The sequence below is a fragment of the Takifugu flavidus genome, chromosome 5 (genome assembly GCF_003711565.1).
Source record: "Takifugu flavidus isolate HTHZ2018 chromosome 5, ASM371156v2, whole genome shotgun sequence".
Classification (NCBI taxonomy): Eukaryota; Metazoa; Chordata; class Actinopteri; order Tetraodontiformes; family Tetraodontidae; genus Takifugu; species Takifugu flavidus.
In genome coordinates this window covers 1,966,686-1,994,537 of record NC_079524.1, presented here as the reverse complement: position 1 = coordinate 1,994,537, position 27,852 = coordinate 1,966,686, and the positions used below count along the sequence as shown (strand labels likewise).

At 51.0% G+C, this 27,852-nt stretch overlaps 2 protein-coding genes and 1 long non-coding RNA gene across 4 annotated transcripts in view; 2 read left to right on the top strand and 1 right to left on the bottom strand.

The window, feature by feature from the left end:
- The first annotated feature begins 59 nt into the window (after window positions 1–59).
- Window positions 60–15,330, top strand: rasa1a (RAS p21 protein activator (GTPase activating protein) 1a). Its single transcript, XM_057032122.1, has 26 exons — window positions 60–1,297; window positions 6,012–6,164; window positions 7,060–7,195; window positions 7,295–7,365; window positions 8,305–8,422; window positions 8,500–8,531; window positions 8,613–8,665; window positions 8,782–8,932; window positions 9,008–9,086; window positions 9,163–9,286; window positions 9,365–9,521; window positions 9,597–9,684; window positions 9,831–9,911; window positions 10,010–10,167; window positions 10,239–10,315; window positions 10,726–10,898; window positions 10,975–11,134; window positions 11,232–11,374; window positions 11,489–11,604; window positions 11,738–11,824; window positions 11,924–11,991; window positions 12,066–12,154; window positions 12,229–12,306; window positions 12,374–12,508; window positions 12,580–12,659; window positions 14,105–15,330. Exons 1-26 carry the CDS (start codon window positions 783–785, stop codon window positions 14,151–14,153), a joined length of 3,171 nt encoding a protein of 1,056 aa, XP_056888102.1. The 5' UTR covers window positions 60–782; the 3' UTR covers window positions 14,154–15,330.
- ccnh (cyclin H) lies at window positions 13,550–17,168 on the bottom strand. The gene is made up of 9 exons (XM_057032128.1): window positions 16,786–17,168; window positions 16,577–16,699; window positions 16,419–16,492; window positions 16,011–16,224; window positions 15,761–15,924; window positions 15,595–15,665; window positions 15,403–15,508; window positions 13,795–13,858; window positions 13,550–13,683 (listed from the first exon to the last, which is right to left on the bottom strand). The coding sequence occupies exons 1-9, from the start codon at window positions 16,900–16,902 to the stop codon at window positions 13,657–13,659; spliced, it is 960 nt and encodes a 319-aa protein (XP_056888108.1). The 5' UTR covers window positions 16,903–17,168; the 3' UTR covers window positions 13,550–13,656.
- A 655-nt stretch (window positions 17,169–17,823) lies between these two features.
- The window catches only part of LOC130525388 (uncharacterized), a 28,560-nt gene continuing 18,531 nt past the window's right edge, over window positions 17,824–27,852 (top strand). Inside the window, exons 1-2 of one of the 2 annotated variants that reach the window (XR_008950475.1) lie at window positions 17,824–17,927; window positions 23,395–23,574. This is a non-coding gene — a long non-coding RNA (uncharacterized LOC130525388). The remainder of the gene's footprint in view (window positions 17,928–23,394; window positions 23,575–27,852) is intronic. The other variant, XR_008950476.1, reaches the window with a different exon arrangement.

Here is a 27,852-nt window from a genome sequence, read left to right as displayed (position 1 = left end):
TGTCATGGATCGTCTCCGGCGCGGCTCTGCGCTCGTTTGGCCGCGTCTGCGCGCTGAATGAGAGGATCGAGGGAGGGGAGAGGGCGCAGCGCAGTAGCGGGCACGCCAGGCAGCCACCAGCCCCGAAACATCCGAATAAAGACCAACTTAGCCTGTGTGCGCAAGGACCGTCTGCGGGCGCTGCGCGACATGGTAGTTCGCGTAAAACGCCGCACCGTGCCGGGATTTGGTTTTAGCGCCGGGTCGCCGGTGGACCGGACGCCAGAGCGGGGTGGAAAGTGGGGGAGAGAGAAAACAACAACACTGGGAAAGGACGGCGTTGCCCTCAACGGCGACAATAAAGCAACACTCCGCGACAAGTGGTCCGCTTGGTACCGAGGCTGACGTCCGGAAAGAACGCAAGAAGCAGCCAAGAGTCGCGCGTCGGAATTTTCTCTGGAGACGCCTTGACGCCCCTTTGCAGACGGCGTTTCCGAGTAAAGTTTAAACTCAGAAAACAATGAAGACGTAGCGAGCGAGAACTCATCAAGTGTCTCGAAGCAGTTAGCCGTCCCGCTAGCTTTAGCTCGGCTACCTGGCAGCGAGCGGAGGCTAACGCCCGCTAGTTGAGCCGCGCCAGCTACGTTAGCTTGTCGGCTAATGTTGACTGACTAGCCGAACGCGAATTAGAGAAACTTTTGCGGTTGTTTCCTCCGATCCCGAACGCTGAAGGCGCGTTGTGAGAACGGAGGGGAAGGGCGGGTTCCCTTCTGGACTTTTCCCCCTCTGCTCGGTTGCCTAATATGATGATGGCCGCGGAGGTCAGCAGTGAGGATACGGGCTCGGTCACCGCAGGGACGGGGGTGGCTGGCGGAGGAGGCCCGGAGACGGCCCCTTTCCCCTACTATCCCAGGCCGGACAGAGCGCGAGTCCCTGACATGGGACAGGGACCGGCGCCCACCGGTCGCCAACATCCAAACACCTCGCCGGACTCCTTCCTCGACATGAGTGTCACATATCCCCTGTCTGGTCTGGATATCAGCGGAGCAGGGAGTGGCGGAGCGGTCGGTGGACACACGCCTCTCCAAGGAACAAGCTCAGGGACCGGGAGCGGCGCCCGCTGCTCTCCCACTTCGGAGGGTCCAGCGAGCCGGATTTCACCCACATCGACAGGCCCCGATGGGCCCACCGTGTTCCCCCCACTGCCGCCGCCGCCCCCACCGCCCCCAGGCACCGTGGATGAAAGCGACATGCAGGATGGGACGGAATGCGATGAAGAAGAGGTGGTGTTTCCCCTCTCCGCACCCCCCACCAACCAGTGAGTATGCTGCAGCCTCCCCCGGCTCCCCCAGCACCTCCGAACTGTTGCTGGCTCCTGCAACTTTAGAATTAGCAGCCCAGCAGATGCATCTGTACATCTGCAGCTCTTACAGAGGGTCGCTGCACGTCTGAGGACGCGCACGTGGCCGATCCAAAGGTGTTTGATCAGTGGTGTCAGGAGCCAAATTTAGCTCCTGCATTGGCAAACGTCCGTCCTGACCTCCACCACCTGATGGGCGTGATGGGGTCTCACCCTTAAGGTTCTGTCCCTGTTCTTTTGGGGAGATTTACTCCAACACACACTCACACACACTCTCACTCACACACACGCTCACAGACACACACACACTCACACACAGGTGCGAGACACGGCCTCTTCCTCTGTTTTGGGAGGTCGGTGGTTTGGTTGAAAGGGTTTGGCTTTTGAAAAATGATCTGCTTACAACTTTTTCGGGTTATTATTAGCCCACTTCCCCTTTTGTGTTGTGAAATGTGTGTGACGGGCGCGCGGAGTGACCTGCGCCGTTTTCCTTTTACGACCACTCCGCTTTGTCCGTGTTAAACGGCGAAGACGTTTAAAAACACGGCAGGGAAATAAATGATCTTTTATTCCCCCCCCCCCACCCCCAGCCTCCAGCTGTTTGCAACAGTCTCTTTCCTTTACGATTTATTCCCCTCTGCTGAAGCAGGATGCCTCGTCGCCGTGGCGACAGCAGCGGCGTTGAACCCCGCTGTTGCGTTCACCGGACCTGAAGGAGCCCGAGCTTGGTCCTGGCTCCTCAGCTGCGTCGGCGTTCCCATCACCGGTCTGTTATAGCTGCTAAGAGATGCTAACAGCCTCCGACGGGAGTGTTGGGAACGTTGGGAACGCTAGAAACCTCCTGGCGGGGGCGGCCCGGCGGCGTTTGCCCGCCCCAAAATGCTAAATTGTCACATTGGCATTGTGCAACAGAGGAAATGTGCATTTTTTTTAAGAGGCAAACAGCAATCAGACACATCGTCAGCGTTGCGCAACATGGTCTCATCCATAAGTGGGACCTGATTCTGGAGCAGAGGACCTCGGAGGGGAGGTGGGCCCACGGCTCCTCCTGCCGCTCCAAACCTGCGGCCCTCTGCTGCGTTGGGAAACGAGGCGTCGCTCCTAGTTTCCACGGAGATTAGCGGGGATTTGAAGTTATAAAGGGTTTCCCTGAGGACCCAGAGGCAGCAGGAAAGATGGATTTGGGAATTGTAGCTCTGCAAATGTGTTTAACAGATTAGCCGTTAACATCACTGCAACTGTGGCGTTAATTGAGCTCCTTCAACCTGGTGCAGCTTTGGGAAGTGTTGGGAAACATGGAATTCCAAATATTTCTCAAGGATCGTGTCATATAGCTCGGATACTGCTAAGCTAACTGTCTGTCTGCCTGTCTGGAATGATCATTTTAATTGAATTTAATTGTTTTTAGAAGGTTCTACATTATAAATTGGCTTTTCTCATCCCTGAGGCCTGTTGATTTCAATCCCAGGACTTTATGCTGAGCATCGATGAGGCAAAGCCTGTTTTCCATAGTTGCTCCGGCCTTCCCACAACATCCTGTCATGCCCTTCCAATATCCACACTGCCCTGCCTGTTCCCTGCCTGTTCCCTGCCCGTTCCCTGCCCTTCCCTGCCTGTTCCCTGCCTGTTCCCTGCCTGTTCCATACACAATTTATTCAACTTATTCTCGTTGTTTACTTGTGGGAACGAGCAGCAGGTAATAACGAAGGTCATTGCCACAGGTTTTGCTGATTTTTAAAGCTCTATTTGAGCTCGGCAGTTTCACCTGTGGATCGGGACAGGATGGATCCCGATCGTAGGAGGATCTTTTGCTGTCGGACTGTTTGGAGTTCCCTTTTGGAAGTGAAGGGAATAATAGAATTAGCTTATTAGCTTAGCTCCATCTCTAGCACCAATTTACTTTAAAGGTTAGCGCGCGGCGCAATCTCATTTTGTAAAAGCATTCTTTTATTAATGGTTTCCTCTAAATAAGGTTTTTAATCGGGGGGGGGGGGGGGTCATGCCTCTGAAACAGCAGCAGGCTGTCAGGGCCCTGCAGGTGACACGGTCGACCACTAATGTAATAAAAGTGTCTCAGCGAGGCTGATTCACAGGCGGGAGGTGAACATTTCACTGTCAGCTGAGCAGGAAAATGATGCTAACAGGGAAAATGATGCTAACAGGGAAAATGATGCTAACAGGGAGGCTTCTCCGAGACGGGAAGTCGTTCAGCTTGGAATTAAGCGACGTTCTGCTACGTCTGACGGCAGAACGTGCGCGTTGAGCAGGGGTGAAACTGGGCGAATGTGGCGTGCTGTGAACTTACTGCCTGTTTCGGGGTTGGCCGCTCATGCGTGCCTGGATGTTGGCGAGTTTCTCAGAGTGTTTGTTTGTACGGCGTGCGTGTGCGCGTGCGTCACCGCCGGCCCGAACCAATCGGCTTCATGGGGGACAGGAGGAGGGGGCGGTAACAAACGGGAGCGGGATCAAGCGGGAGCGACAGGAAGCTAGAGGAGGGTAATCTGGGAGGCTGGCTGGATCACAGGTGGAGTCTTGGATGTTGCGGATTGTCCCGTCGGATGGGCGACGTCCGCTCTGAGGTGGCGGCTGAGCGGCACCAACATGCCCGGTAGAGACGCAGAGCTGCCGCGCCGCTCGCCACACCGCCGCTCGCCGTCTACGCCCGGGCAGCAGCGCCGCCAGAGGAGCGGGCGCACCGCGTGAGACCATGGGGCGAGGGAGGGAGATGCAGCAGGCGGCGAACTCGGCGTAAGTGGGGCACCCGGTGGGGTCGCAGCGAGCAGACGGGGGCAGTTCCAGGGGCAATAACACGTGCACGTACCTAATGTATGATTCAGTGGTTTCATGTAAATGTCCCGTGTCGTGTGTAACGTGTGCGTTCCGTGTTTCAGACGTGTTCTGATGCTCCCTGAGTTTTGAAGCTGAAAGGGGCCGACAGTTGGTCTGTGGAGAGGTCTGAGAGGGACGGCAGAAGCTGCAGGAGGACGCAGGAAAGAACAGACTGAGACGGGACTCAGTCCGGGCAGAAAGAGCCCCATCTGCCCCATCTGCCCCGTCTGCCCCGTTAGCCTCGGCGTCCTCAGAGACTCGGACAGAAAAAAAAACCCCATTTGTCTAGAAAGCAGCTCTGCTAATGAGTGCACGGACGCGAACGCTGAATTATTGCATCATTAAAACCCAAATCTAATTTATATTTTACACTTTAAGACATTTATAATGGAGACAGTCCCAAGGCTGTCGCCCTCTGGGCGTCATTACTTCTGAGAAATGTATTTAGCACTTTTGTGTTGCGATCATGTCTAAAATATACATCTAAAGGAAGCCTTTGATTGGAATTAGCAGGCTTAATGCGCACGGCCACGGCTCTGATGACGCGTCTTTGAAGCCTTTCAACCTGAATAACACAGCTGCAAGGACTCGTGCGCATTAGAAATGCTAACGTGCGCTCGCGCCGCGTCCCGGGGCGCCGCGTCCCGGGGCGCCGCGTCCTGGCGTCCTGCTCACTGGGCTCAGGCATGTTGGGTTTCAGCAGCACACAGCAATATTGTTCCTGACAGCGTGACACAATTAGTGGCAGCGTGCACGCAGCTTAGCTCAAGAGCTCGTGCGCCCCGAAGATGAAAAGTTAACCGGAAACGCACCGTCCCGTCCTTCTCTGGCGTTTCCACAGCCTGGGCGCACGTTTGTGCCGTGACATCACTGCTGCGCTCGGGTACCGACACGATCGGGCGATCCCGGTGCGTCTCATGTTGGTTGTCAGACACATAGGCAGCAAATATTAGAGTTTATAAGTTACAGTAAATATAACATTAGCTTCCATTTCCTGAAGGTGTAGGTGCCAGGATAGTTGCACCGTGTGTGTGTGTGTGTGCGTGTGTGTTAGAAAGCTGTTTACCTAAAATTAAATCGTGCAAACTCCGTGAATAATGCAGCTGAGCTGGAGGCGCCGTACGGCAGCAGAGGAACGCCACAGTTGGCCGGTGATGCTACACACGCTCCTGAAGCAGGTGGAGAGATTCAACCTGGGGAACAGGTGAACGGGCTCTGTGTGTGCTCACCTGTGCACGTCTCTGATGGAGCGTGCACGGCCTGCATCGTGGGAATGACACCAGTCCAAGTCCGCCGTGGGTTCAGGTCCTGATGGTGCGTTCAGGTCCTGGTGGTGGGTTCAGGTCCTGGTGGTGGGTTCAGGTCTTGATGGTTTGTTCAGGTCCTGGTGGTGCGTTCAGGTCCATCAGGGTCCCCCCCCCCCAGTGGTTTAGCTTTAGCTTTAGCTGTGGATTCTTAGGCGCCTCTGTTGTGTTGTATTTTGCTTTAGTGCCTGTCAGAACATCATCACTTCCCTCCATCACACCGGTGGTGCCTTCAGTATCGCTGCCCCCCCCCCCCACCCCAGGAGGCTCCGCAGGCCTAAATTTGGACGAGCGTTCTTTTTTTTTACCCCGGGTGGCTGAATTTTTAACCAGCTGTTACTCCGGTGCTCCTGTTTAATTCAGAGCTTTCATGCTTTGCTGGAACTCCTCGGGTTCTTCGGGGTTCTTCAGCTTTTAGCCGCTCGCCACGTCGGGGGTCTGAAACGTGTTCGTGTGAATGGCGCCAACAGTTCGGAGGCGCTCCTGAAGGATTCTGAGCGTCCGATGATCTCAGCCTCTGTACCTCCTCCCTCTTCCAGGTGGTACCATGGCAAGCTGGACCGAACCATCGCAGAGGAGCGGCTCCGCCAGGCTCGGAACCCCGGCAGCTACCTCATCAGGGAGAGCGACCGCCGGCCCGGCTCCTTCGTCCTCTCCTTCCTCAGTATGACCAACGTGGTCAACCACTTCAGGTACGGGCGCCGTATTTGTAGCGTTCCAGTCAGGAACGTTCCGACTGGTGCTGTTACGAAACCCAGCTGGATCTGGCAGCAGTTGACGCTCAAATAAAGAGATAAGGGCCAAACAAGGGTTAATAATTACCTCAAAGCACCCTCGGATGGTTTGGATACAGAATTCCCGATGAATCAGCAGCACGAGAAGCGACTGGAAAACTACCAGTACGTTGAAACGTCCCAGTCAGTCAAACCGACTGGGTTTTCCGACCCGCCAGTCAATAAATCGGGTCAGATTAGGCGGCGCGATCCGTCCATCTGCTCCCTCTGTGGACAGGTTATATATTTATGATGAGGATCCATTATCTGGCGTTAAGAAGACACTCCTGCAGATTGAGGTCACGGGGAATGTTTGTGCTTCAAAGGAATGATTTACTTGGCACAAGATGGAGCAGAGCCAGTAAACCGGATCGATAAGCACGATTCTAAGAATAAAATGTATCATTAACGCTGCTGACCCGTCCCTCCGCCCACATCATTCCGCCCTTTTTGCTCTTTATCTTCAGCTTTGTGTTGTTTATCCCGACACGAGGACTTTTCCCACCTTGAATGCGTCCTAATAAAGCAACAGTTCCATCCTTCCCTTATGATGTCATCCACGCTGGACACAAGATTCCGGAAGGGATTTCCGATTGACACCTACACTTAGACGGGTTAATGTTCTGGGACGCACGCAGGAAATGAGTAACGACACGCAGGGAGGTTGTTAGCACCCCTCAATTAGGGATCCACTCAGCCGTCATGATGGGGTGGCGAAGCACGGGATTCTGAGTCACACCTGGGAAAAGTTCTGGCACCAATAGTTTGGGCCCACTCCACGCGGCAGGTCCGTCATCTCGCTTTCTTTTGGCAGGATCATCGCCATGTGTGGGGACTATTACATCGGCGGCCGGCGCTTCTCTTCCCTGTCAGACCTGATCGGGTATTACAGCTATGTGTCTTGTCTGCTGAAGGGGGAGAAACTCCTGTCACCGGTGGCACCTCCAGAGGCGAGTCGCACTTCCTGAAGCAACGCTACCCAGCTGAAGCTAATGCTAATGCTAACGCCCGGTCTTACTGCGATGTTGACCATTCTTGTGCTTCCTCAGCCTGTAGAAGACCGAAGGAGAGTGAGGGCCATTCTTCCATACACCAAAGTGCCGGATACTGATGAAATCAGGCAAGTGTGCACGTCCGTGCCCGCGCGTTGATAATGAACTGGATTATGGACGCTAGCTGCTGCCAAATAGGCTCCGTCTTAGGCAAGATCACATTTCATTATCAGCCAAGTGCTGTCAAGAGTTCTGGAATAATTAACAGTAATAGATGTAATATTATTGCTAATAAATGATTAGTCAGGGTGTTAAAATGCGCCCGGCTACGGTTCCCAGCGTGGCCCAAGACTCACGGAGTTTGAAAAGTCCCAGAAATGTTAAGAATATGAATATAAATATGAATATGAACTCCCACATCAGGCAAGGAGGAGGAAAACTGCCAAGATCTCATTCAGCGCCCACACGCTTTGAGTGGTGTTAGCAAGCAGTAGCGATGAACGTGAACCTATCCCATATTTTAGAAATATGCTGCCATCAAGTTATGATCACAAATATCATGAAAATGACATTTTAGTTGAGCTTGTCAAATGTAAAAACTAGAAGTTGGGGTGGAGCCAGAAACAGGGCCAGGAAAGTGCTGTTATTGGTCGGACTCTTTAAGACACTAAAGTGAGCTGTTTTTTTCCTCCTCCACTCCACAATAGCGAGGTTGTGTTGCAGCCTAGATTCTCTCAGACTCTTCCTTCTCCTCCTCGCTGCAGCCTGCACAGCACATCAGCTGACTTGTGAATGAAAAACAGCCTTGTGTGTCTCATTCACCTGGCACAGTTTCCGATGAGCCGAGCGCTCCCTTATTTCCGCAATCTGATAACCATCTGTCTGAAGTCAAGTTTACCACCAAACCACAGCTTAAGCTAAGTTAGACGTTGAAGCGGCAGATTGTAAACCGAGGCACGGGAGACCCCTGCTGGTGATGGGCGAGAACTACACCATCGCTGTCGCAGAGTAGTAAAGGCTGGTGTCAAATGAGTTTGTGGAGCTCATTTCTCATTCCTATTTTTTAGCTTCCTTAAAGGGGACATGTTTATTGTTCACAATGAACTGGATGACGGTTGGATGTGGGTGACCAACGTCCGCACCGAGGAGCAGGGCCTCATCGTGGAGGATCTGGTGGAGGAGGTGGTGAGTGTTTTGGCTGTCAAGTGTTACCCCGGTGGAGTGCAAAAGAACCATCCTAATGACTAAATGGTACCTTTTAGGGGCGAGAGGAGGATCCACACGAGGGAAAAGTGTAAGCATTTGTTCACAAACCCAACGTTCCTCGGTCGATCGTAAATATGGAGACTTTATTTCTGCGCATCTTTTCGCACAGCTGGTATCACGGGAAGATCACCAAGCAGGAGGCCTACAACCTGCTGATGACAGGTACGTTCTTCATTTCCTGGATTAATCGCCTACCTGGCTGTATGAACTTACAGACGCATTGAACTCCAGCTACGCGCTAACACTTTGCTTCTGTCTCGCCGCCCGTCATCCACCAGTCGGCCAAGTGTGCGGCTTCCTGGTCCGGCCGTCGGACAACACACCTGGGGATTACTCCCTGTTTTTTCGCACCAATGAAAACATCCAAAGGTTCAAGATCTCCCCCACACCCAACAATCAGTACATGATGGGCGGGAGGTACTACAACAGGTACGGACGCCACTGTCTAAGCTGTCCGGCCGTTGGCTTCCTGTGTTTTCATTTTTTTTTGTGAACGTCCAACAGTGTCGGCGACATCATCGACCATTACAAGAAGGAGCAGATCGTGGAGGGCTACAACCTGAAAGAGCCTGTTTCCGTGCAGGTAAGCGCTGCCCGGCCGGGCCGCCGCGACGCGCTCAGCACAACTGCGCTTCAGTCCACTTGTTTTCTACTTGCAGCACCAGGAGCAGGTTTTCACTGACACGGTGGACGGCAGAGAAATTTATAACACTATCAGGCGGAAAACAAAAGACGCTTTCTACAAAAACATTGTGAAGAAAGGCTACCTCCTGTTCAACAAAGGTGAGGGAGCTGTGACGTCAGAACGGGCGCCGTCTCTGGGCCGGGGCTGCACGCCTGACCCGCTCCTCTCACCCTCAGGCAAAGGCAAGCGATGGAAGAACCTCTACTTCATCCTGGAGGGGAACGACGCCCAGCTCATCTACTTTGAGAGCGAGAAGAGAGCAACCAAACCCAAAGGGCTGATCGATCTCAGCGTGTGCTCCGTCTACGGTGTTCACGACAGCCTGTTTGGCAGGTGAGATGTGACATCGTGGCTGTTTCCTTTGCACAAAGTCCGGTTCTCAAACTTCTGGTGGTTTTTGTCCTGCAGGCCAAACTGTTTCCAGATCGTCGTGCAGCACTTTAGCGAGGAACAGTACATATTCTACTTTGCTGGGGAGGCTTCAGAGCACGCGCAGGTAATAAAAGCTCCATCCCACCAACAACCGGCTTCTCTAAAATTGAAGCCCTTTATTGTGGTTTATAGACTGAACAACAGGTCGTGTTCATCCCAAAGAAGCTGCGTTTGCCTCATAAACGTTCCGCGTGTCTTCTCTTTTTGCAGGATTGGATGAAATGCCTTCAGACGTTCTGCAGTAACTTAAGGAAAACCACTCAGCAGCCTTCCAACAAGAGGCTTAGACAGGTGTGACGCTGAACTGAAGCCCAGTAATTGATGTCGCTCCTCAGGAACACACAGTTTCCCCAGTAAACGCTGCTCTGTTTGTCTGGCTCCGCCCCCAGGTGAGCAGCCTGATGCTGTACGTGGAGGAGGCCCACAAGCTGCCCGTCAAGTATTTCACCAGCCCCTACTGTAACATCTACCTGAACAGTGTCCAGGTGGCCAAGACGCACCCCAGGGAGGGCCAGAACCCTGTTTTCACCGAGGAATTCATCTTCGAGTGAGTCCGCCACACATCTGGAGTCGTCCGCCCGCCCGGACGGACGACTGACGAACTCTTTGTCGTTGCAGCGACCTGTCGAGCGAAATCAACCGATTTGAGATCAGCCTGAGCAACAAGACGAAGAAGAGCAAAGAGAGCGACATCTGTAAGCGCACGCCGCCTGTTTCACTCCCACGCGTGCTCCCGTCCTCCTCACGCGTCCTCTCCGTCCGCCTCACGCGTCCTCTCCGACCTCCTCACGCGTCCTCTCGTCCTCCTCACGCGTCCTCTCCGACCTCCTCGCGCGTCCTCTCCGTCCTCCTCGCGCGTCCTCTCCGTCCTCCTCACGCGTCCTCTCCGACCTCCTCACGCGTCCTCTCCGTCCGCCTCACGCGTCCTCTCCGTCCTCCTCGCGCGTCCTCTCCGTCCTCCTCGCGCGTCCTCTCCGTCCTCCTCACGCGTCCTCTCCGTCCGCCTCACGCGTCCTCACGCATCCTCTCCGTCCTCCTCGCGCGTCCTCTCCGTCCTCCTCACGCGTCCTCTCCGTCCTCCTCACGCGTCCTCTCTGTCCGCCAGTGTTCATGCGCTGCCAGCTGAACCGTCTCCAGAGGGGACAGATGATCGACGAGTGGTTCCCGCTCAGCTCCCACGTGCCCCTGAAGGGCATCGAGCCGGGCTCGCTGCGAGTACGCGCCCGGTACTCCGTGGAGAAGATCATGCCCGAGGAGGAGTACAGCGAGTTCAAAGAGGTCTGTGGGGGGGTTACGGTCGATCCGTCTGTAAACGGGCCACAACAACTGTTGGCTTTTCTCCCCCTCCCCCCAGATGATCTTGCAGAAAGAGTTCCACGTCATCTACGCTCTGGCCCACGTTTGTGGGCAGGACCGCACCTTACTGGCCGGCCTCCTGCTGAAGATCTTCAGGCACGAGAAGGCTGAAGCGCCTCTACTCAGGACCCTCAACGACAGGGAAATCAACATGGAAGGTAACAAAAGACGCACGAGTGAATCTCAACATCGCCGGGGGGCTTCCTCCGCCCGAGGTTCGACACTGACGCGTTTCCCCCGTCGCACAGCAACCAGACGAGGCGACGACGTTGTTCAGAGCGACCACGCTCGCCAGCACGCTGATGGAGCAGTACATGAAAGCCACGGCGACGCCGTTTGTCCACCACGCTCTCAAAGACACCATCCTCAGGATCATGGAGAGCAAGCAGTCCTGCGAGGTACAGGGAGGGTGGAGGAGGGGTCTTCGGTTCTCCTCTGGTTCTTCCTTCAGTCCACCCAGGTTCCTGGAGACCTCAGACATCTGTTGAAAGCTTTTTCTCTTCCCCCTCAAGCTGAACCCTTCTAAACTGGAGAAGAACGAGGACGTGAACCTCAACCTGTCTCATCTCCTCAACATCTTGTCTGAACTGGTGGAGAAGATCTTCATGGCTGCAGAGATCCTCCCACCGTAAGAACGCACACACACACACGCACGCACGCACCGCGCGCCCGTATCGTCCACACTGGTGTTCAGATGGTTAAAGTGACTGCTGAGATAGAGACACGTGGATCTAATGGACCTGAATCTGTGATGATGACAGGACGTTACGGTTCATCTACGGCTGTCTGCAAAAGTCTGTGCAGCAGAAGTGGCCCAACAACACCACCATGAGGACCAGAGTTGTAAGGTACGTGTGTGCTTTTACAGCTCGATCACCAATCGATCAGAACTTTCTATGTTTGGCCTTCACCTGTTCTCCCCCCCCCCCCCCCCCCCCCCCCCTCAGTGGTTTTGTCTTTCTAAGACTCATCTGTCCGGCCATCCTCAACCCCAGAATGTTCAACATCATCACTGGTTAGCATGACTTTAAAACAAGCACCCAACCCCCGTGTGCACGGTGACCTTGAACCAGCTGTGCTTCTTTGCAGACCCGCCGTCTTCTGCAGCAGGCCGGACCCTCACGCTGGTGGCCAAGTCGGTCCAGAACCTCGCCAACCTGGTTGAATTTGGCGCTAAAGTACGCTCGAATTGATCATAACATACAGTAGCCGTGTTCCCACAGCTCCATGACTCGTGGTTTTGTGCCCACAGGAGCCCTACATGGAGGGCGTGAACCCCTTCATCAAAAACAACAAACAGAGGATGATCATGTTTCTGGATGAGTTGGGGGTGAGCTGCACTTCGCCGTTTCATGAAACGAGCTTCACGAGCTTCACGTTCCCTCCTGTGCTCGCAGAATGTCCCCGACCTGCCCGAAGTCACCGAGCACTTTAGGACGGACCTGTCCCGGGACCTGGCCGCCCTGCACGAGGTGTGCGTCGCCCACTCGGACGAGCTGCGGACGCTGAGCAACGGGAGGGGCGCGCAGCAGGTGAGAGACCGCCCGAGCGCGGCGGCGGCGCCGCGCCGCAGCCGGATCTAACCCCCGTTTCCTCTGCGCAGCACGTGCTGAAAAAGCTGCTGGCCATCACGGAGCTCCTCCAGCAGAAGCAGGCTCAGTACGCCATGTCCAACAGCAACAGGTAGTACCGCACTCCTCCTCCCATGTTCCCATCCTCCCGTCGGGCCTCCTGCAGCGGAACGCAGCACCGAGGAGTCGTAGCATGTGCCGCCCTCATCACCTCGGCACCCCTCCCGCCACCACCCTCCATCCTGTCCTCTTCCGACGCTCCCACCCGTCCCCACTCATCTTGCCATTTTGTCCCAGTCACCCCGAGAGAGCTATGCAACAACAGCAGCAGAGTGCGACCGATGCAGTACTTACACCCCAAATCAGAAATAAGATCCTTGCTCCAGTGACCGAGAGCGGTGTGCACGACAAACCCGTCTGTCCCTTCAGACTGTGTTTTGCTAGCAGCTTGCCAAGTGTGCTGCCCCCTACTGCCCAGCGAGGAAACTGACAAGCTAGTTCTCAGCCCCTTTTCTCATAACTGGATTTTGAGCGATGATGCTTTTTATACTGTAATTGACTGATTTATTTTAAAGGTGGAGACAATATCATGCTGATGCTAGCGTTTCTGTTTATTTGTCCTTTTATCTTTCTTTGTTTTCGAGATTGGAACAAATTCTTTCAGTTATTTTTTATTAAGAATAAATTCTCTTGCTGGAATCATGAGTTTATAAGTATGAGCTGAGTATTTCTCCCTACTGATTGTATCAGCTTTCGGATTCTTTGGTTAAGTTTTTCCTTTTTTTTTGGCAACTTTTCCATGTCAGAAAAGACACGTAATCAGAAACCAAGTAAACGTGTTTACAGCCGTAAATTTTTGGAATAGCTCAGACTGTACCAGACGTGCATGCACTTATTAAACATTCTTTTGTAAAGTAGATCACAGAGTCGTTCATTGTTGCCCGACAGCGTGAGAACGCGGGTGTGAAATCCCCCCACGGGCAGAAATGTGTCCGGACAAAGTGTAGAAAAATAGCTTTATTCTTTCAGGAGGGAGAGCGCAGGTCGGAATAACATCGCGATCATCCCGTCTGCTCTCAAACTCTGTGGCTTCCTCAGCGTCTGCAGCCCTAAATCAGGTCTTCATCGGTCCACTCCTGCAGAGACAATCGTGAAACGCCGTCATCCTTCCAGCCCAAATCCACCATTCCGCCGAAAATCCTCGAAAAAAAATGGAATCGACTGAGGGGGGAAAAAAACCACCTCACCTCTTCTGTCAGACGTGGTTCTTTGGCGACGTGGCCGTCCTCCTCGTACCCTCGTTTTCTTTTACTGCAACACAAAGACGCCGCCGTGATCACCTGATTCCGGTCAGAACTTTGCAAGCTGTTATTGCCGATGACCTCTGTGACCTCTGTGTTTGTCTGGGCCGTCTGATCTAGATTCTAGTGCACCACCACCACCACCATCATCATCATCATCAGTAGCTGTAGTTTACCTCCTCCCCCCGACGTCAGTCCGTCCCTGTGTGAATGTCCAAGTGTCCATGTGGTAACGTGTCCAAACTTTATCTTACAGGACAGAGTGCACCATCATGTCACTGGCTGCTGCCATCCAGATAATGTGAGTTTTTCATGACGTTCGCGGCCGAGAATCAAACGTGCGGCGGAGCGTGAGGCCGTCCCCCACACGGTGCATGTCTGAAGCTGGTTTGTGTTCGTAAGCATGAGGCCTCGATCCCCCCGCTGTTCAAACGCAATACAGCCGCGTCCCCGCGGGACGCCACTCGCTGCATAGCACTGTCCTCCGAAGCTCTCGCCAAAACGCTCCAGACGCCCACGCCGAGCTCAACTGCTTCCTCCGACGGATCCTGCCAGACCCCCCCCCCTCCTCCCCCTCCAGGGTGGATCCAGATGACGTTCTGCCCAAAGTAGCGTTTGTTTGCTGCCGTCAGGGAACTCTGTACCCGGCGCCTCTTTTTCCCAGATGACAAGAGCCTTAACTGCCCTCACGCCATCTGCCCACGCCCACCCCCCCACCGGACGGTCGACGACGCGCTTTACCCACAAACCCGCTTCCTGGACCACAACTTCTTCCACTGTTGTGCGTTGCTTTGGTTGTTGATCCGCTCCGTCGTTTGTGTGATTCTAGCTGAACCGAGCTGTGTAGGAGACGTTTGTAACCGCCCCCGCGTGCACGTGTCGACCCTGAACGCATCCCACTGTGGGCCTACACACATATGCTGCTTTAACTAACACCACTCAACTGTGGAGGGTAAACAAACAAACAAACAAGCTTTCGCCATCCTCACGAGTGACGCTCCAGTACACCTTTTGCACCGACTGTTTTCTTATCGACCGGTCCCGAGAAGTTATGCCACGCGCAGGTGTTGAGGCCCCCATGGCAGCCGCGGTGGTTGGGCCTTGGCGAGCACCCTGGGGACCCGCTTGGTCGCCGGGGTGTCCGGAGCTGTGCCTGTCCTAACTCGGGAGTTGACCAAACTGTTTACCGTAGTTGCACTGAAGATAACACGGACCTCACCGACCTCACCAAGTGTTAAACGGACAGCTCGTGCTGACGGAGACCCGAATAACGAGTGAGCCCGAAAGACTCGTTAGCAATACCAATATATCAGCTGTGCTACGCGGTTTGGCGGCTGTAGGTAGGAATGTGGCGTGCTGTTGTACTTCCTTTATGTATTTCATACAGCTGATGTGCTCCTTTTTTATTTTTCTACCTGATATTGAACCTTTTTGCATCTTAGATACAACCTGGCTAAAATAAAACTTGCTACCTGTGGCAAATGGAATCTTCAGTTTCTTGCCGGGGTCATTTTACACTTTTGTCTCAAATGCCGATAAAATTCATCTCCTTACTTGCTCGATGTGGAAAATTCAGCATGGATCCTCTCCAGCTTGTGCTTGTATAAGTTTACCTCCTCTGCCTTGGGAAGTTCATATTTCTTTAAGAGGATTTTTATCCCTGCATGAGCAGAAAACCGGAACAGATTATTCGACGGCTCACTGTCGCCATCTTGTGGTGGCAAATGGCTGGCGCAGCATACTCACGTCGTAGTGAATCATACATCTTTGCGAGCATTTCTTTATCTCCCTTCAACCCCAAACATTCTGTCAGGTAGCTTCGAGCAGCATTTAACAGAAAAAAAAACAGTTACGTTTAAATGCATTTAATATTTCTAACTCACCAGAGATGCTCCGAAACTCCTCACGTTACCTCTCCAAGTTGAGACCGGCTCTTAAGGCGCTGTTGAGTAAGGCTGCCAGGGCGATCTGAGACGGAGGGAACAGCAGTCCCGCGTCGGTGATGGCTGCCTGAGTCAGAAAGTCGTCAGAGCTCTTCCTCAACGATTCTGGGTTCTCCAGCGTAGGGAACCGTGTCTGCGATGATGTTGAAGAAAGGGAAGAATTAACTAAGAGGGGACAAAGAATCCGAGGTTTCAGTGTCTCACCCCCTGCTAAACAACCTTGAGGTCAATGAGCAGCCCCTCCAGGGGTCTGTAGGGGTTGTGGACGACCAGGTGAAAGTTGAGCTGTTGGATGAGCAGAAGTTCGTACTCCAGGATCTGCTCCAGAACCCTCTCCTGCCCCGCCGGGCTCTCCTGAACCAGGTTGCCCACAAACTGGGTGCTGGACACATTGAACTCATCCACTTTACAGGACAGGTACGCACACGTCAACCTGAGAAAAGACGATGGCTTTATATCATATCACCATAAAAAGCATGCTTTTCCTGTAATAACTGGGGGGTTTTGTATGAATACTCCCTGTATAAGATTAATAACTCATTTCAAATGCAACTATGCACATTGAGCAGCGGTTTAACTCGCTGTGACAGTCAAACATGAGAATTCCAACCAAAGCTCCGTCCTTACATGATAATCCTGGGATGGTATTCCATGATGGAGTTGTTCAGGTAGAATCTTCTGAAGTACATGATCGCTGTACCCTGGCAGGGTTCAGACACGCCTCAGCACACACATCACATCTATGTGGCACATATATCGCAAACGTACAGAAAAAGCACACATACCACGACAGATTTGGGCATTGCTGGTTTAAATGCGTTACAGAAATCCAGCATTCTCCTCTCGTAGTATCTGAATAAAACGTCTTCTTCATTCCGCTCCAGAAATTTGGATTCATTGGCTCCAGACTGTTTGATTCATAAAGAAGGAGAAATCATAACCAGGGAGAAAAGTTAGGGATTGGAAGTTTAACGTTAGCGTGAGAGCTACTCACCTTCCCACTCTCCAGGATCTTATTGCGGAATTTCTGGTTCGCTTTGCAGCGCATATGCTCCAGCTCATCCTCACTTTTAAAGATCCAGAACCTTTTGTGGGAACTGTTGTGGAACATGACAACTTCTAGAAGAACGCGCCGGGTTTGAAGAACGTCAGAGGCGCTATCCCGCTCTCCCTGCTGGCGAAAATGTCTACTAGCTGGCTTTAATTTACCGTTTTATTCCAGAGAGTAAACCCTATATAGAACCCGCTATATCGTTGACACGAATGATGTGATGTCAAAAACGAGCTCCCCGAACTTCGGCTCCAATTTCAAAATTCATCTCGCGAAGAAAAACGGATGCGGGTCGGTCGCAAGCCAAACTGCGTCATTCCCGTCGCGTTCTGATGACGCAACGAACCGTAATGTACGATAGACCGCGCAAGACAGATTTATTCACAGGAGGCGGGCGTTTATTGGACAAGCACAGGTGAACCCAAAACACAGCGGCCTTCATACGATTAAAAAACGCGATTGTTTAACGCTGCGATTAGTTAATGGGCTTAAAAAATGCCAATAGTATGAATAGAAAAATCCAATTTTTTGCAAACAAGTGAAAAACTGCATAAGTATGTAGTACAATTATGTCATTGTATTACACATTATATACTTTATAACAGTAAATATTGAATATTTTATCAAAAATGCTAAGTATACATTCATATTCAGTTCAGTACATAAATTACAATTAAATATAGACAATACAAATATTTAAGGATAGATTAATGGTAACACACACGCGCACACACACATAGATTTCATCTCACTGTACAACTTGAGTGGAAATATCGGATGGTCTGTTCTGTTTAATAGCCCACCTGCATTTTGAATCCACAGTCTCGGCTGAATAAAAAGCATACCAGAAATGGAATCACACACACCATCCCCATGTTTAGACGGCGCCTCAACCCCCACCCGTGTGTAGCTCTATTTGCATAAACATGAGTAATTTATGAATAATAAATACGCGTGCTTCCAGCGGGCGCTGTTAATTTGCATATCACCACAGCCACCGTTTTATTAGGCTACCTTAGTGCGCCGTTATCGTGAAGCCCTTCAAGACTGCTTAAGCCAGAATCAAAGAAATAAACCTTTAACAGGTATGTGCAGAGAACTTTTAATACCTTAATCTGTCTCTGTAACAGGTGGGAAAATACGATTTTAACCTCGCTGCGCTTCACCTGGACGTGTGATAGGCCTACAAAGCGCTGCGCGCTTATTGTGCAGGATTGCGCCTTCACTTGCAGCCAGACTTTGACTGTAAATTGCATAAACATGAAGCAGCGATGCATTATTGATGAGCGCGTTGCAACGTTTACTGTAGTGCGCGTGTTTGCGCTGCATATTTGTGTCTGACAGCGGCGGCTGCACAAACAGCCGAAACAGGAGGAATTAAGCTAATTCCTCCTGTTTTGGTGTTGCCTGCATATTTTTCCACTTTTAAAAATGTGTGCTAAATGTCTTGTATTTCCTTTGCATGGTTTGTAATTTCTATTTTGCTTTGAAGGATTTATTCTTTGCATTCGAGTCAGAATTTATGACATTTTATGCATTATGTCGGGCTTGTCTATCAGCCTTTGCGTTTATAAAATGCAGGCCGTGTTTATAGGGGGACGATCTTTTAACAGAATAACAGGATCCATAAACAATTAATCTCATCCCAACGAATTAACGACTGGTGCGTTGGGAATGGTTTTAAATTATTTGTCATGCCTTGAGTGTAGCAAAATATCTGTCTCATCAGAGAAATCATTCTATGAAATCACCCCGAATTATTTCTCTGACCACTGACTCAGCTAATTCCGCTTTCGCCTTTTCTTCTCCGGTAATTCTGAATTCCTTCCATCAATCGCAGCTTTACGCGCCGACAAACACAATTAAACCCTCGCCCAGGCTCCTCCAGCTTGTGCATATTAATTATTCTGCCCAGCATCCTCTCACGCACGCGTGCGCGCCGCTCGGTTGCCGCGGCAACCAGGAGTGGCAGCTCTGATTTCAGATGACGCCTTCAAGGACACCGGTGCGGGCTCCGGTTCGGGTGATGCGCGCTGCTGCTGCTGGGCACAGACGGAGACGGCGAAACAAAATGGCTGTCACCCTCTGCCACCTTTTCCAAGTCTCTTTTATTTGCTTTGTACTGTTTTGGTTTTCATAACCTGCGCGTGGATCACGAGGGATATTTCCGAACGTGATTGTTGCCACCGAAACGCCTCACGGGCCCGAGCCGCCGCCCGGCTGTTGCATTTACAAATCCGGCTGCCTGTTTCTGGCTTTGTGTTCCAATCCGTCCGTACACTGGTTTCCTCAGGTTGGCATTAAGCCGCCGTCCCCCTCCCCCCTCCAGACACTCAACGCCCCCCTCCCATCTCTCTCGGTCTCTAATTGAGCTTTGTGTCTACCTCCATCTCCATTCAAATCCAGGGTCATTTGCATATAGCGCCGCGGCGCCCCGGACAGCTCCCCCAGCTGTACAGTACAGAACTAAATGAGGAACACAGACCCACTTTACGTGAGGAGAATGCTAAGCGGCGAAGAAGGGCTGATTTTCTGGTTTCCTCAAAACCCAGAGAGGAGGCGCGCAGAGCGGGAAGGATGCTCGCACCAACCCGGGCTTTACCGGGCTGGAAGCGAGTTGTTTTCCATTAAAAAATGAGCATTTTCTCTCCCATGAAAGATGAACATAGTTTCAGCATCGCGATTATTTCATTGGATTAGAAGAAACCATTTTTCCCCAGTGGAGAACGAGCCAGGGCCCTTCCTGCGGAAAGGCTCCATATCAATATATTTTTTGGGACATTTTGCTGGAGTGTACATTATGAAGTTGTATTTGTGGTGCACTCCAGCCACACTTAACTGAACGTGTTAAGCACACCCCTAATGCGCCCCCTAAAACCCTCAAGGGCGATTTTCATTCCCGGCATATTGGTGGGGATTTGTGACATTTCGACTCATTTCAGGATTCAATCAAAGCGGCAGCTCCAGGGAGAGCAGAAATGGCACGCTCTTTATGGCAAATTCAACTGCCCTTGCTTTTCCTGCACGAGTTCCTCCTCTCCAGTAAGACCAACGAGGAACGAGTGGATCCTAATGGCCCATTTGCCTCTGCCTTAAGATGCATGAAGGACGTTGGAATTTCTCAGCTTTGCTTTCCCCAAATTTAAAATATCGGAAGAGAATTGAGCTCATTCGCAAAGCTTCGCACAGAACATGATGGAGGATTGAGAAAACACTCATTGTGCTTCATTATTCAGCATCCAGGACAAATACAGCGACGGCAAAAGGAAAACACTCATATCCTGAATAATCTCTAAAACCGGGACGTTCTTAACCCTTTGGAAAGAACCAGCGGGCTCAAGGGCGACCCGGCTCCTGTGGAAATGTGCCTGAACGTATCTCCTGTGTCGATGTGCTTTTTAAATCGAAAGGGAGGAAATTAAATTTGGATTGAATTAAATTAGTAACATTCAACACTTGAAATTTGGCAAAACAAAAATTCTCAGTGACATTTTCCACACGTGACGACGAAGAAGCAGAATTTGAGAAAGAGTGTGTGTGTGTGTGTGTGTGTGTGTGTGTGTGTGCTGCGTCTTACTCTAATTAGGAAGATGCCTGAATATAAACGAGGAATTATCAGCTTGAAATGCGGGGGAGGGGATCTACATTTGATCAGGTCGCGTTGCTCGGCAACCCAAGCCATTTATTCTGGGCAAAAAAAAAAAAAAAAAAGAAAAGAAAAAAAACCCTCGAAAGATGTAATAATTGCGTGGTCTCTATTAAAATGCAGAGTGGGTTGTCAGGCTGCACCTGAAGGACAGCAGGAATGAGGCAGGCTCATTTCCAAGCCTCCAGGTGAGCCGCTGACCTTCTGCGTCTGCTAACATCAACACCGACACACTAAATCAGCCAAAACACACATTTTTAAATGTGGCTTTGGGTGGATCCACTGAATAAAACCTCGGGACGCCCTCCATTCATCAACGGTTGGAGGGGGGGGGGGGGGGGGGTGCTTAAAGACCACAATGCTAATTCTGAGTTTTCCCACCTTGTCAGGCCTTTAATAGAAAGAAAGGATTTGTGACATAAATCAAAAGAAATGATAGATTTATGTGACATTAGAGGCAGAAATGTGCAATAATTATTGCCGTTGCACACAGGCGTATATTAAAATGAAGGAGTTTAATGACATTTCATTCCCATTTCTTACAACTGTAACCCAGCGTTAATAAAGATGTAATTCAGTGGTAATAACCACACCTTTTCTTTTGTGACACTAGTTGACAGCGTGAAGGCTGTGAGTGTTTTCCTTCCTTTGGCTTTTCCTAACCAGCCTTTTTGGTCAGGAATCCTGATGCTCGTTTATTATTTCATGATTAAAACCCCAAACAGGAATAACGATGTGGGCTTTTTTTGTTTTCGTGCCAATTAAAACCGGTTAGATGGAAATCCTGTTAATAATAACATCAGTTTTAACGATATAATTACAACAATAACACCTTTATTTCGACATTGTGCAGACTCTTCGTGCTTCTATTCAATTGTTTCCACCCAAGTCTTGAAATGACCGTTTTTACCACGGATCGCGCGCGTACACGCACGCGGGCAGAGATGAATTACTCCTTCCTCTCGCTAGATGGGGTGAGAGCATCGTTTCCCAAATGCTGCCTCGGAGCTTTTTGTCAATAAAACTGTTTTTTTTTTTTCTTTTCTTCTTCTTCTTTTTTTTCCTTTTTTTTGATTGTCAGCGAGATCTGAACAAACAGCCGCACCATCAGCGTCGCCTGGTCATCTGTGACGGAAGTGCAGGCAGACGCGCTTCTGTCCTCGCCTCTGCGGGGCGACCGACCCGGATCTCCCCGTCTCCCACCTCTGCACACTTCCCCGGCTTGTAATTCCTCCTGATTTAACGTGTGAAGTTTTACCGTCCTCCGCGTCTGCACGGCCTCCGTCTGCTGTTGCCTGTATACGTTTCAGAGGAGCATCTCATTATCTCATGCCCGCTGTTGTCCCGGCTCCTCAGCTTGGCTCAATTGGCATAGGGAAGAGGAATGGAGGGCTTAACGACCAGAACTGTGAGGTTCTGTGTGGATGACGAGTAGCTCGTTGATTAACCCGCGGAGGCTGGTGGAGCCGACACACTGCGCCCTTTATTCATTCCCTGTGTCCTTCTCTTTCAGAAAGAGACCCAATAGGCCCCAGCAGGTGAATGTAAAGAAACGCAAGAGGGCTCCCCTCTGATCGGGCCTTTCAGACCCACACAATGGGCCGGCCCATTTCTTGTACGGCCACATTAAAACCCTGATTAAAGCTCTTCCTGTTAGCGATTGATTGAGGATGCAAAGCTAAAACCAACAGAGATGCTGCACTGCTGAGGCCTGATAATGAGCAGGCCCCACCTGCATAGAGCAGCCGCCCAGTGATTACTGGCCTGTTGTTTTCTTAGTGTGTGTGTGTGTGTGTGTGTGTGTGTGTGTGTGTGTGTGTGTGTGTGTGTGTGGTTTGTCCAATCACACCACGACTGCTACAGGCTGCTAGCACTAATTAATCAACAGCTTCACTGAAATAAGCCTTTCTTTCTTTCTTTGAAAGCTAAAATGAGCTAAAATAATTCCAGTAAATTCCCGATTTCATTTGGGTTTAATCCATTTCCCATTTTTAACTGCCTATTTACACGTGCCAGTTCAGTATTTACACATGTGCTGTCCTGTGTAACAAAAATAAATGCGCGGGGAGGTTTAAATTGTGCTTCTAGTCTTTTATTTTAATTATACAATGTGGCAGCCTCTCACTTACTCACCATAATCACGCATGCGTATGCATTTTAAACACCCCTGTCATTGTTATGTAAACTGCATGTAAATCCTGTCGGGAGGCATGACGACACAGGAAATGATTTGTAGATGCTGACTTAAACAATATGCATGTGTGTGACTGGAGCAGCACGGGGAGGGAGGGGCCTCGCCACGCCATAAATATTGCATTGCTTTGTCTGACGGATGTTTGACACATTTTCATGTTTCCTCAACAAATCCCACTGTCATATTTTCCCTTTTGTCAGTCATCTACCAGGCGGCACATCCTGACAATTATCCCGGAGAAACTCCTGATCAAAAGTGCCTTATTCTGCCAGCACACACACACACACACACACACACACACACACACACGCTCCCCAGCTTCTTTGTTTGATTTCTGGCTCTGGATATTGTGGCAGTCATCAGTTCAAATGCAGAAATTACATTTACAAAATGTTGTGTGTAATCTATATTTCACACATGTTTGTGACGTGTGGTTGTGGATGCGCAGCAGTTCCAACAGGGACGGCGGTTAACGCGGCGGTTGCTGCAGCTAATTCGCACGTCCAAAGGAGGAGGGCATTGTGCATTTAGGTCGATGGAATCTGCTGTTAATGGGCTGGAGGACTCCAATTAATATTGGGGGAGGGGGGCGGTTTGTTGATATCGATTTCACCTTCCTGAATATGGCACCAAAATGAAATTCAGTTCTGTAGATTTGTTTTTTGTTTTTCTACCCTTTTCAAAAATGCCCACGTTTGTCCAAAATCTGCAGCAACGCGACCAGGAAGTCTTTCTTTTCTGGAACGTCTGAGTAGCAGCAGAGAAAAAAGGAGACAAACAGGTAGAGGACGGACGAGGAGGACGGCGAGGAGGACGGCGAGGAGGACGGCGAGGAGGACGGCGAGGAGGACGGCGAGGAGGACGGCGAGGAGGCCTCAGGCTCCAGAGAGAGGTCTCGTTCACATTGGCCCCGCTACGAACTTCACATCCTACACATTTATACGAACCACTTTTAGACTTACAGCCATGAACACACACACACACACACACACACACACACACACACACACACACACACACACACGTATGTAACGTTTAGGCACCTGCCTATAGCCTTTTTAACACCCCCATCGTGCACGTCTTCCTCCCACTCTGCTGTTATTAGCCTCTGACAATCAGACTACTAGTTCCAACATCACAGCAGGCATGTGTGTGTGCATGTGTGTGCATGTGTGCGTGTGTGTGCGTGTGTGAGAGAGAGAGCGAGTCAGGGTGAGCTGCAGTTATTTTCAAGGGCATAATTGTGTGCATCTGATTTACCGAAACAAAGAAACATGGTGTGTGTGTGTGTGTGTGTGTGTGTGTGTGTGTGTGTGTGTGTGTGTTTAAGACCTTGCTATGTTGTTGGGAGTGATGAAATATGGGGGTGAAAAAAGTGTGCTGTTGAAAACTTTTGCTTTTATTTTTATTTTTTATTGTGATTTAAAGGTGTGTGTGTGTGTGTGTGTGTGTGTAGGGAGGGGGGGTGTTTTCATGTTTGGCCAGGCTGTGGTGGTGCACGAGACACGTCGGGCATCAGGCAGATAAAAAAGAGAACACTCCCTCTGACAGTGAGGCTGTTTCATTTGCACACTGTGAACGCCGCTGGTCTTTGGAACCATATTGAAACGGGCATTAGCTGTATGTGGCAACCAGCAGGTGGGATAAGAGCAAAGTTCTGCGGATAAATCCAGCCTGATTCACAGGCAGACTAACAACGTCTACACGGAGCCCTCTGAGGAGCAAGAAAACAGGCCTGAAACTCTCCTCTGTGTATGTCTGCTTTGCATTCAGCTCCACCGATTTATCGTAGCCAGGACTCAGTGGCGCTCCGCTTCAGCCTGCTTTCCACAGACGCTCATGTTATATCCGACCAGGCTGACCGAAAAGATCGCAAAAATGCTTGAATGGGATTGTCGGAAACACAACACGCCCCTATTTTCTAGATTTTCCATATTTTAAATGTCACCGTTTTGCACTAAGACGGGCAGAACAGCCTGACTGACAGTCTCGACACGACGCCTTTCCTCGGCTCCGACCCCTGTAACCTTGATCGTGCCCTCAGCGGACCGCCCACAACACACCAGGGTCACCTGCGGCACAAACAGGAGCACGTTGTCGACCCTGTGAGCGAGCAGCGAGTCACTGAGGCAGACGACAGCCTACGTGCCAACCATCAAACACAGCCGTCAGTGTGAAGGACTGCCAGGTTGTCAGTAACTCTTCTCATCCAAGCCTAAAATATGGCGCGGTGGATTTCTCTCTGCTCTCCCTCACTCCACGCCCTGATCTGTCTGACCTCTGTGGATGTGGATCAGTGCAGAGGCACTGACAACTCAGACGCCGGCATGCCGACAAGCCTGGTGTCGATGAAGTGATGCTTTGCATCAGAAGTGCGTTTGATGCTTTAGAAATGGTCAATCTGACTCAACCGGCTACCCTGATTTGAGTGGACTCAGACACAGACAGTGTGTGGAGGGAAATGGATCTCTGCCAAGCAGGATTCTGGACACAAGCGAAGAAAATTCAAAGCCCCAACTGAACCCACATTTTTAGCTAATATCGCCCTTTGCCTTGGAGCTAAGTATTCTGAGCTCAAAGGTTGTGTTGGGGTAATCTGTGGCTCTGAAGGGTGAAAATATGCCTGTTTGGAGACTCCTCACAACAAGAAACCTTTATTTCAGTAACAAAAAAAAGGTTTCCTGTTGTGAGATGTCTCTTCCCAACAGTTTTCCATTGGAATCTATATGAAAAACGAAGAAAAAGGCAGCATTCCTTGCTTTGCATGTAAAGAAATGGAGGTGATGTCTCCCTCCCCACCACCAATTCCGTCCTGAAAGAGCATTAATCAAAGACGGCGTCTGTGTGAGGAGCGGTCACTCCCGCCGTAATGAAGAGACACACTTGAAAGCAAGAAAAAAGCAAGATAACGTGCAGCTAACCATGCTGCAGAGAGTTGGGAGGGGATGGGCCGGCATTCCCCTCATTCCCCGCTCATTAAAGATCAACTGCTCGGCACTCACACAACTAGCTCTACGCCTTGAAAGCAAACAAACAAACAAACAAAAACACTCTCGCTCATGGAGGACTACTGGAAAAGAGGCCCTCCACGACAGCGGCGTGTCCCAGACGAACTCTCCGGGAGCAGAAGCTGGTGTGATCTCAGCGAGGTCTGAGGTGGTCTCAGAGTGGGAGTGGGCCAAAGCTGCGGCTTATTTTTGTTTGTCTTCCAAATGCCTTCATGATGTCCAAGCGTGAGGCCTCACTCCTGAAGACCACCCCCCTGCTGGGCCTCTAATCCCATCTAAAAGAACCAGAAAGATAGCCCCTCAGCTCCTTATGGCGGTTCAGCTCATCCAACACCCTCCCAGAATATGAGGGGATTAGCAAAGCAGGTCTGCAGCACCCCCTCCCTGCAGTCTCAGTATGGAGTTGACCCCGCAACCTTGTGGCCAGGTGGAGCACCATGATGGATGGATACCAAGCACTGAGTTGGCCTCCTCTTCTATTCCCAATGAGGTATCCTGACAGGCGTCAGGTAAGGTGGGTCACCAGGGGTCGACAAACCCCTGTGGTCCGACACAAAAAGAGGCAGAGGATCACCTGCCGCTCGTCAGATCAAATGAAGGATTAAATAGGGGGCTCCTCTCTTGTCAAATCTCTCTCCATAAATACTTAGGAAGGCCAGAGACTACTGTAAAACCTCCCTCCAGTCCAGGCCTCCTGTAGTCCTGAGACCCTGTTGACTGCTAACACCCCTGTACTTTAGCCCAGGTCCCCTCACAGTAGCCATCAAGCTCTTAATTCCTACTCTCAACCCATCACTAAGTACTGTGTGCATAATGGACCTATAATCAACCCCTGGCCAATAGGACCTTTTCTCCCAGCATGTCTGCACTCATGTTGAGCTCACATGTCAAGATGCAATGAGATGCTAATTAGACTTCATATCAGCAGGGCTAATCTGGGTGTTCACATTCAGGTGCTTTTAATCCACTCCATCGCCAAACCGCGTGCTAATTTGAAGGTACTATTACCTTGAAACTGAGGGGAAACAGTGAAAGTGTCCTCTGAATTATTATTATGGTAAAATGTGCCCATAACTTTCTGATGTACCAGAAGGCAGTAAAATATAGCATGTTCTGTGCCTATCACATTGATGGTCAGATTGTGTTCCCTCTACCAAATAACCTCATCAAACCGCACCACATGACGGGGTAAGTGAGGGGTGTGGCAGTCTAGGTGCCCAACACAATGCCCCCTGTCAATCAGCCCCATTCCTGGGGGCGACAAGGGGTGAGGGAGGGAACAACACAGGCAGCCAGAGGCCATTGGGTCTCTGCGATTCGTCTTAATCCGCCAGCTAATAAGTTCAGAGAGGGGCCATATGCTGAGGTGCAATGTGTTGGGAGGGGAGTGTTGCCTCATGTTACTTACACCAGGCAGGCGCTTTCTCAGGTACCGCCCTCCCACGGTCTGTTCCTTTGTAGTGGAGGATCAGCCCTCTCCACGCTGTGAATGGTCTGAATTGATTAAACCCCACCGTATAATTGTCAGCAAATCCCAGCGAATCATTTCCCATCCATTTGAAAAGTACAATGTGAGTTTCTCCCTGCCTCCTTTCTTCGGCGACGTCCCCACCCCTCACTGTCCTTCCCCTCCTCGTCCTCTCTCTCTCTCTTTATTTTCTTCTAAGAGTTTCAGGTTTGTCCCTGCATGCTATTGGGGAGAAAGCCGAGGCAGGAGGAAGAGGAGGATGAGAGGAAGCAGGGCTGAAGAGGCATGGGGCACCCTTGGATTTACAGTTGGCCGTAGATGAAAGCGCCAACGAGACAGACGTGTTTTAATCGGTGTCCCGGGCTGATTGTGGGCCTGAGCACCGCCTGGGCCGGCTCTGCCCACAGCATCGGATCAGCACCAGGCGGCCCGGGCCAGGCAAGCGGGGTAGAAGTGAGGTGGAGGCGAATTTGACTTTAAATATGTCCCTGTGAATCCCCCCGGCGACTCTCCCCATGTGAGACGGGAATGAGGAGCGTGAAATACAGTCTGACTGTCACGCTCACTTTTTAAGGTCATCGTCTCCTGAAGGTCGCGGCGGAGATGCAGCGGAAACAGATGCCGCGGTGTCTCACTGCGCGGCATCTGTGTGCACGTGCGAGTCTCAAAAAAAAAGGTGTTTTGATTTCAGAGT

What these genes read in the sequence shown, in the direction of transcription:
- rasa1a (XM_057032122.1), top strand. Translation starts at nt 783, where the DNA reads ATGATGATGGCCGCGGAGGTCAGCAGTGAGGATACGGGCTCGGTCACC. An exon ending in CCAACAAGAGGCTTAGACAG is followed by an intron (nt 9,912 to 10,009) that starts GTGTGACGCTGA and finishes CTCCGCCCCCAG; the next exon opens with GTGAGCAGCCTGATGCTGTA. An exon ending in ATGAGGACCAGAGTTGTAAG is followed by an intron (nt 11,825 to 11,923) that starts GTACGTGTGTGC and finishes CCCCCCCCTCAG; the next exon opens with TGGTTTTGTCTTTCTAAGAC.
- ccnh (XM_057032128.1), bottom strand. Translation starts at nt 16,902, where the DNA reads ATGTTCCACAACAGTTCCCACAAAAGGTTCTGGATCTTTAAAAGTGAG. An exon ending in GATGTATGATTCACTACGAC is followed by an intron (nt 15,509 to 15,594) that starts GTGAGTATGCTG and finishes CTGCTCATGCAG; the next exon opens with GGATAAAAATCCTCTTAAAG. An exon ending in GAATTTTCCACATCGAGCAA is followed by an intron (nt 13,859 to 15,402) that starts GTAAGGAGATGA and finishes TTTGTGTTGCAG; the next exon opens with TAAAAGAAAACGAGGGTACG.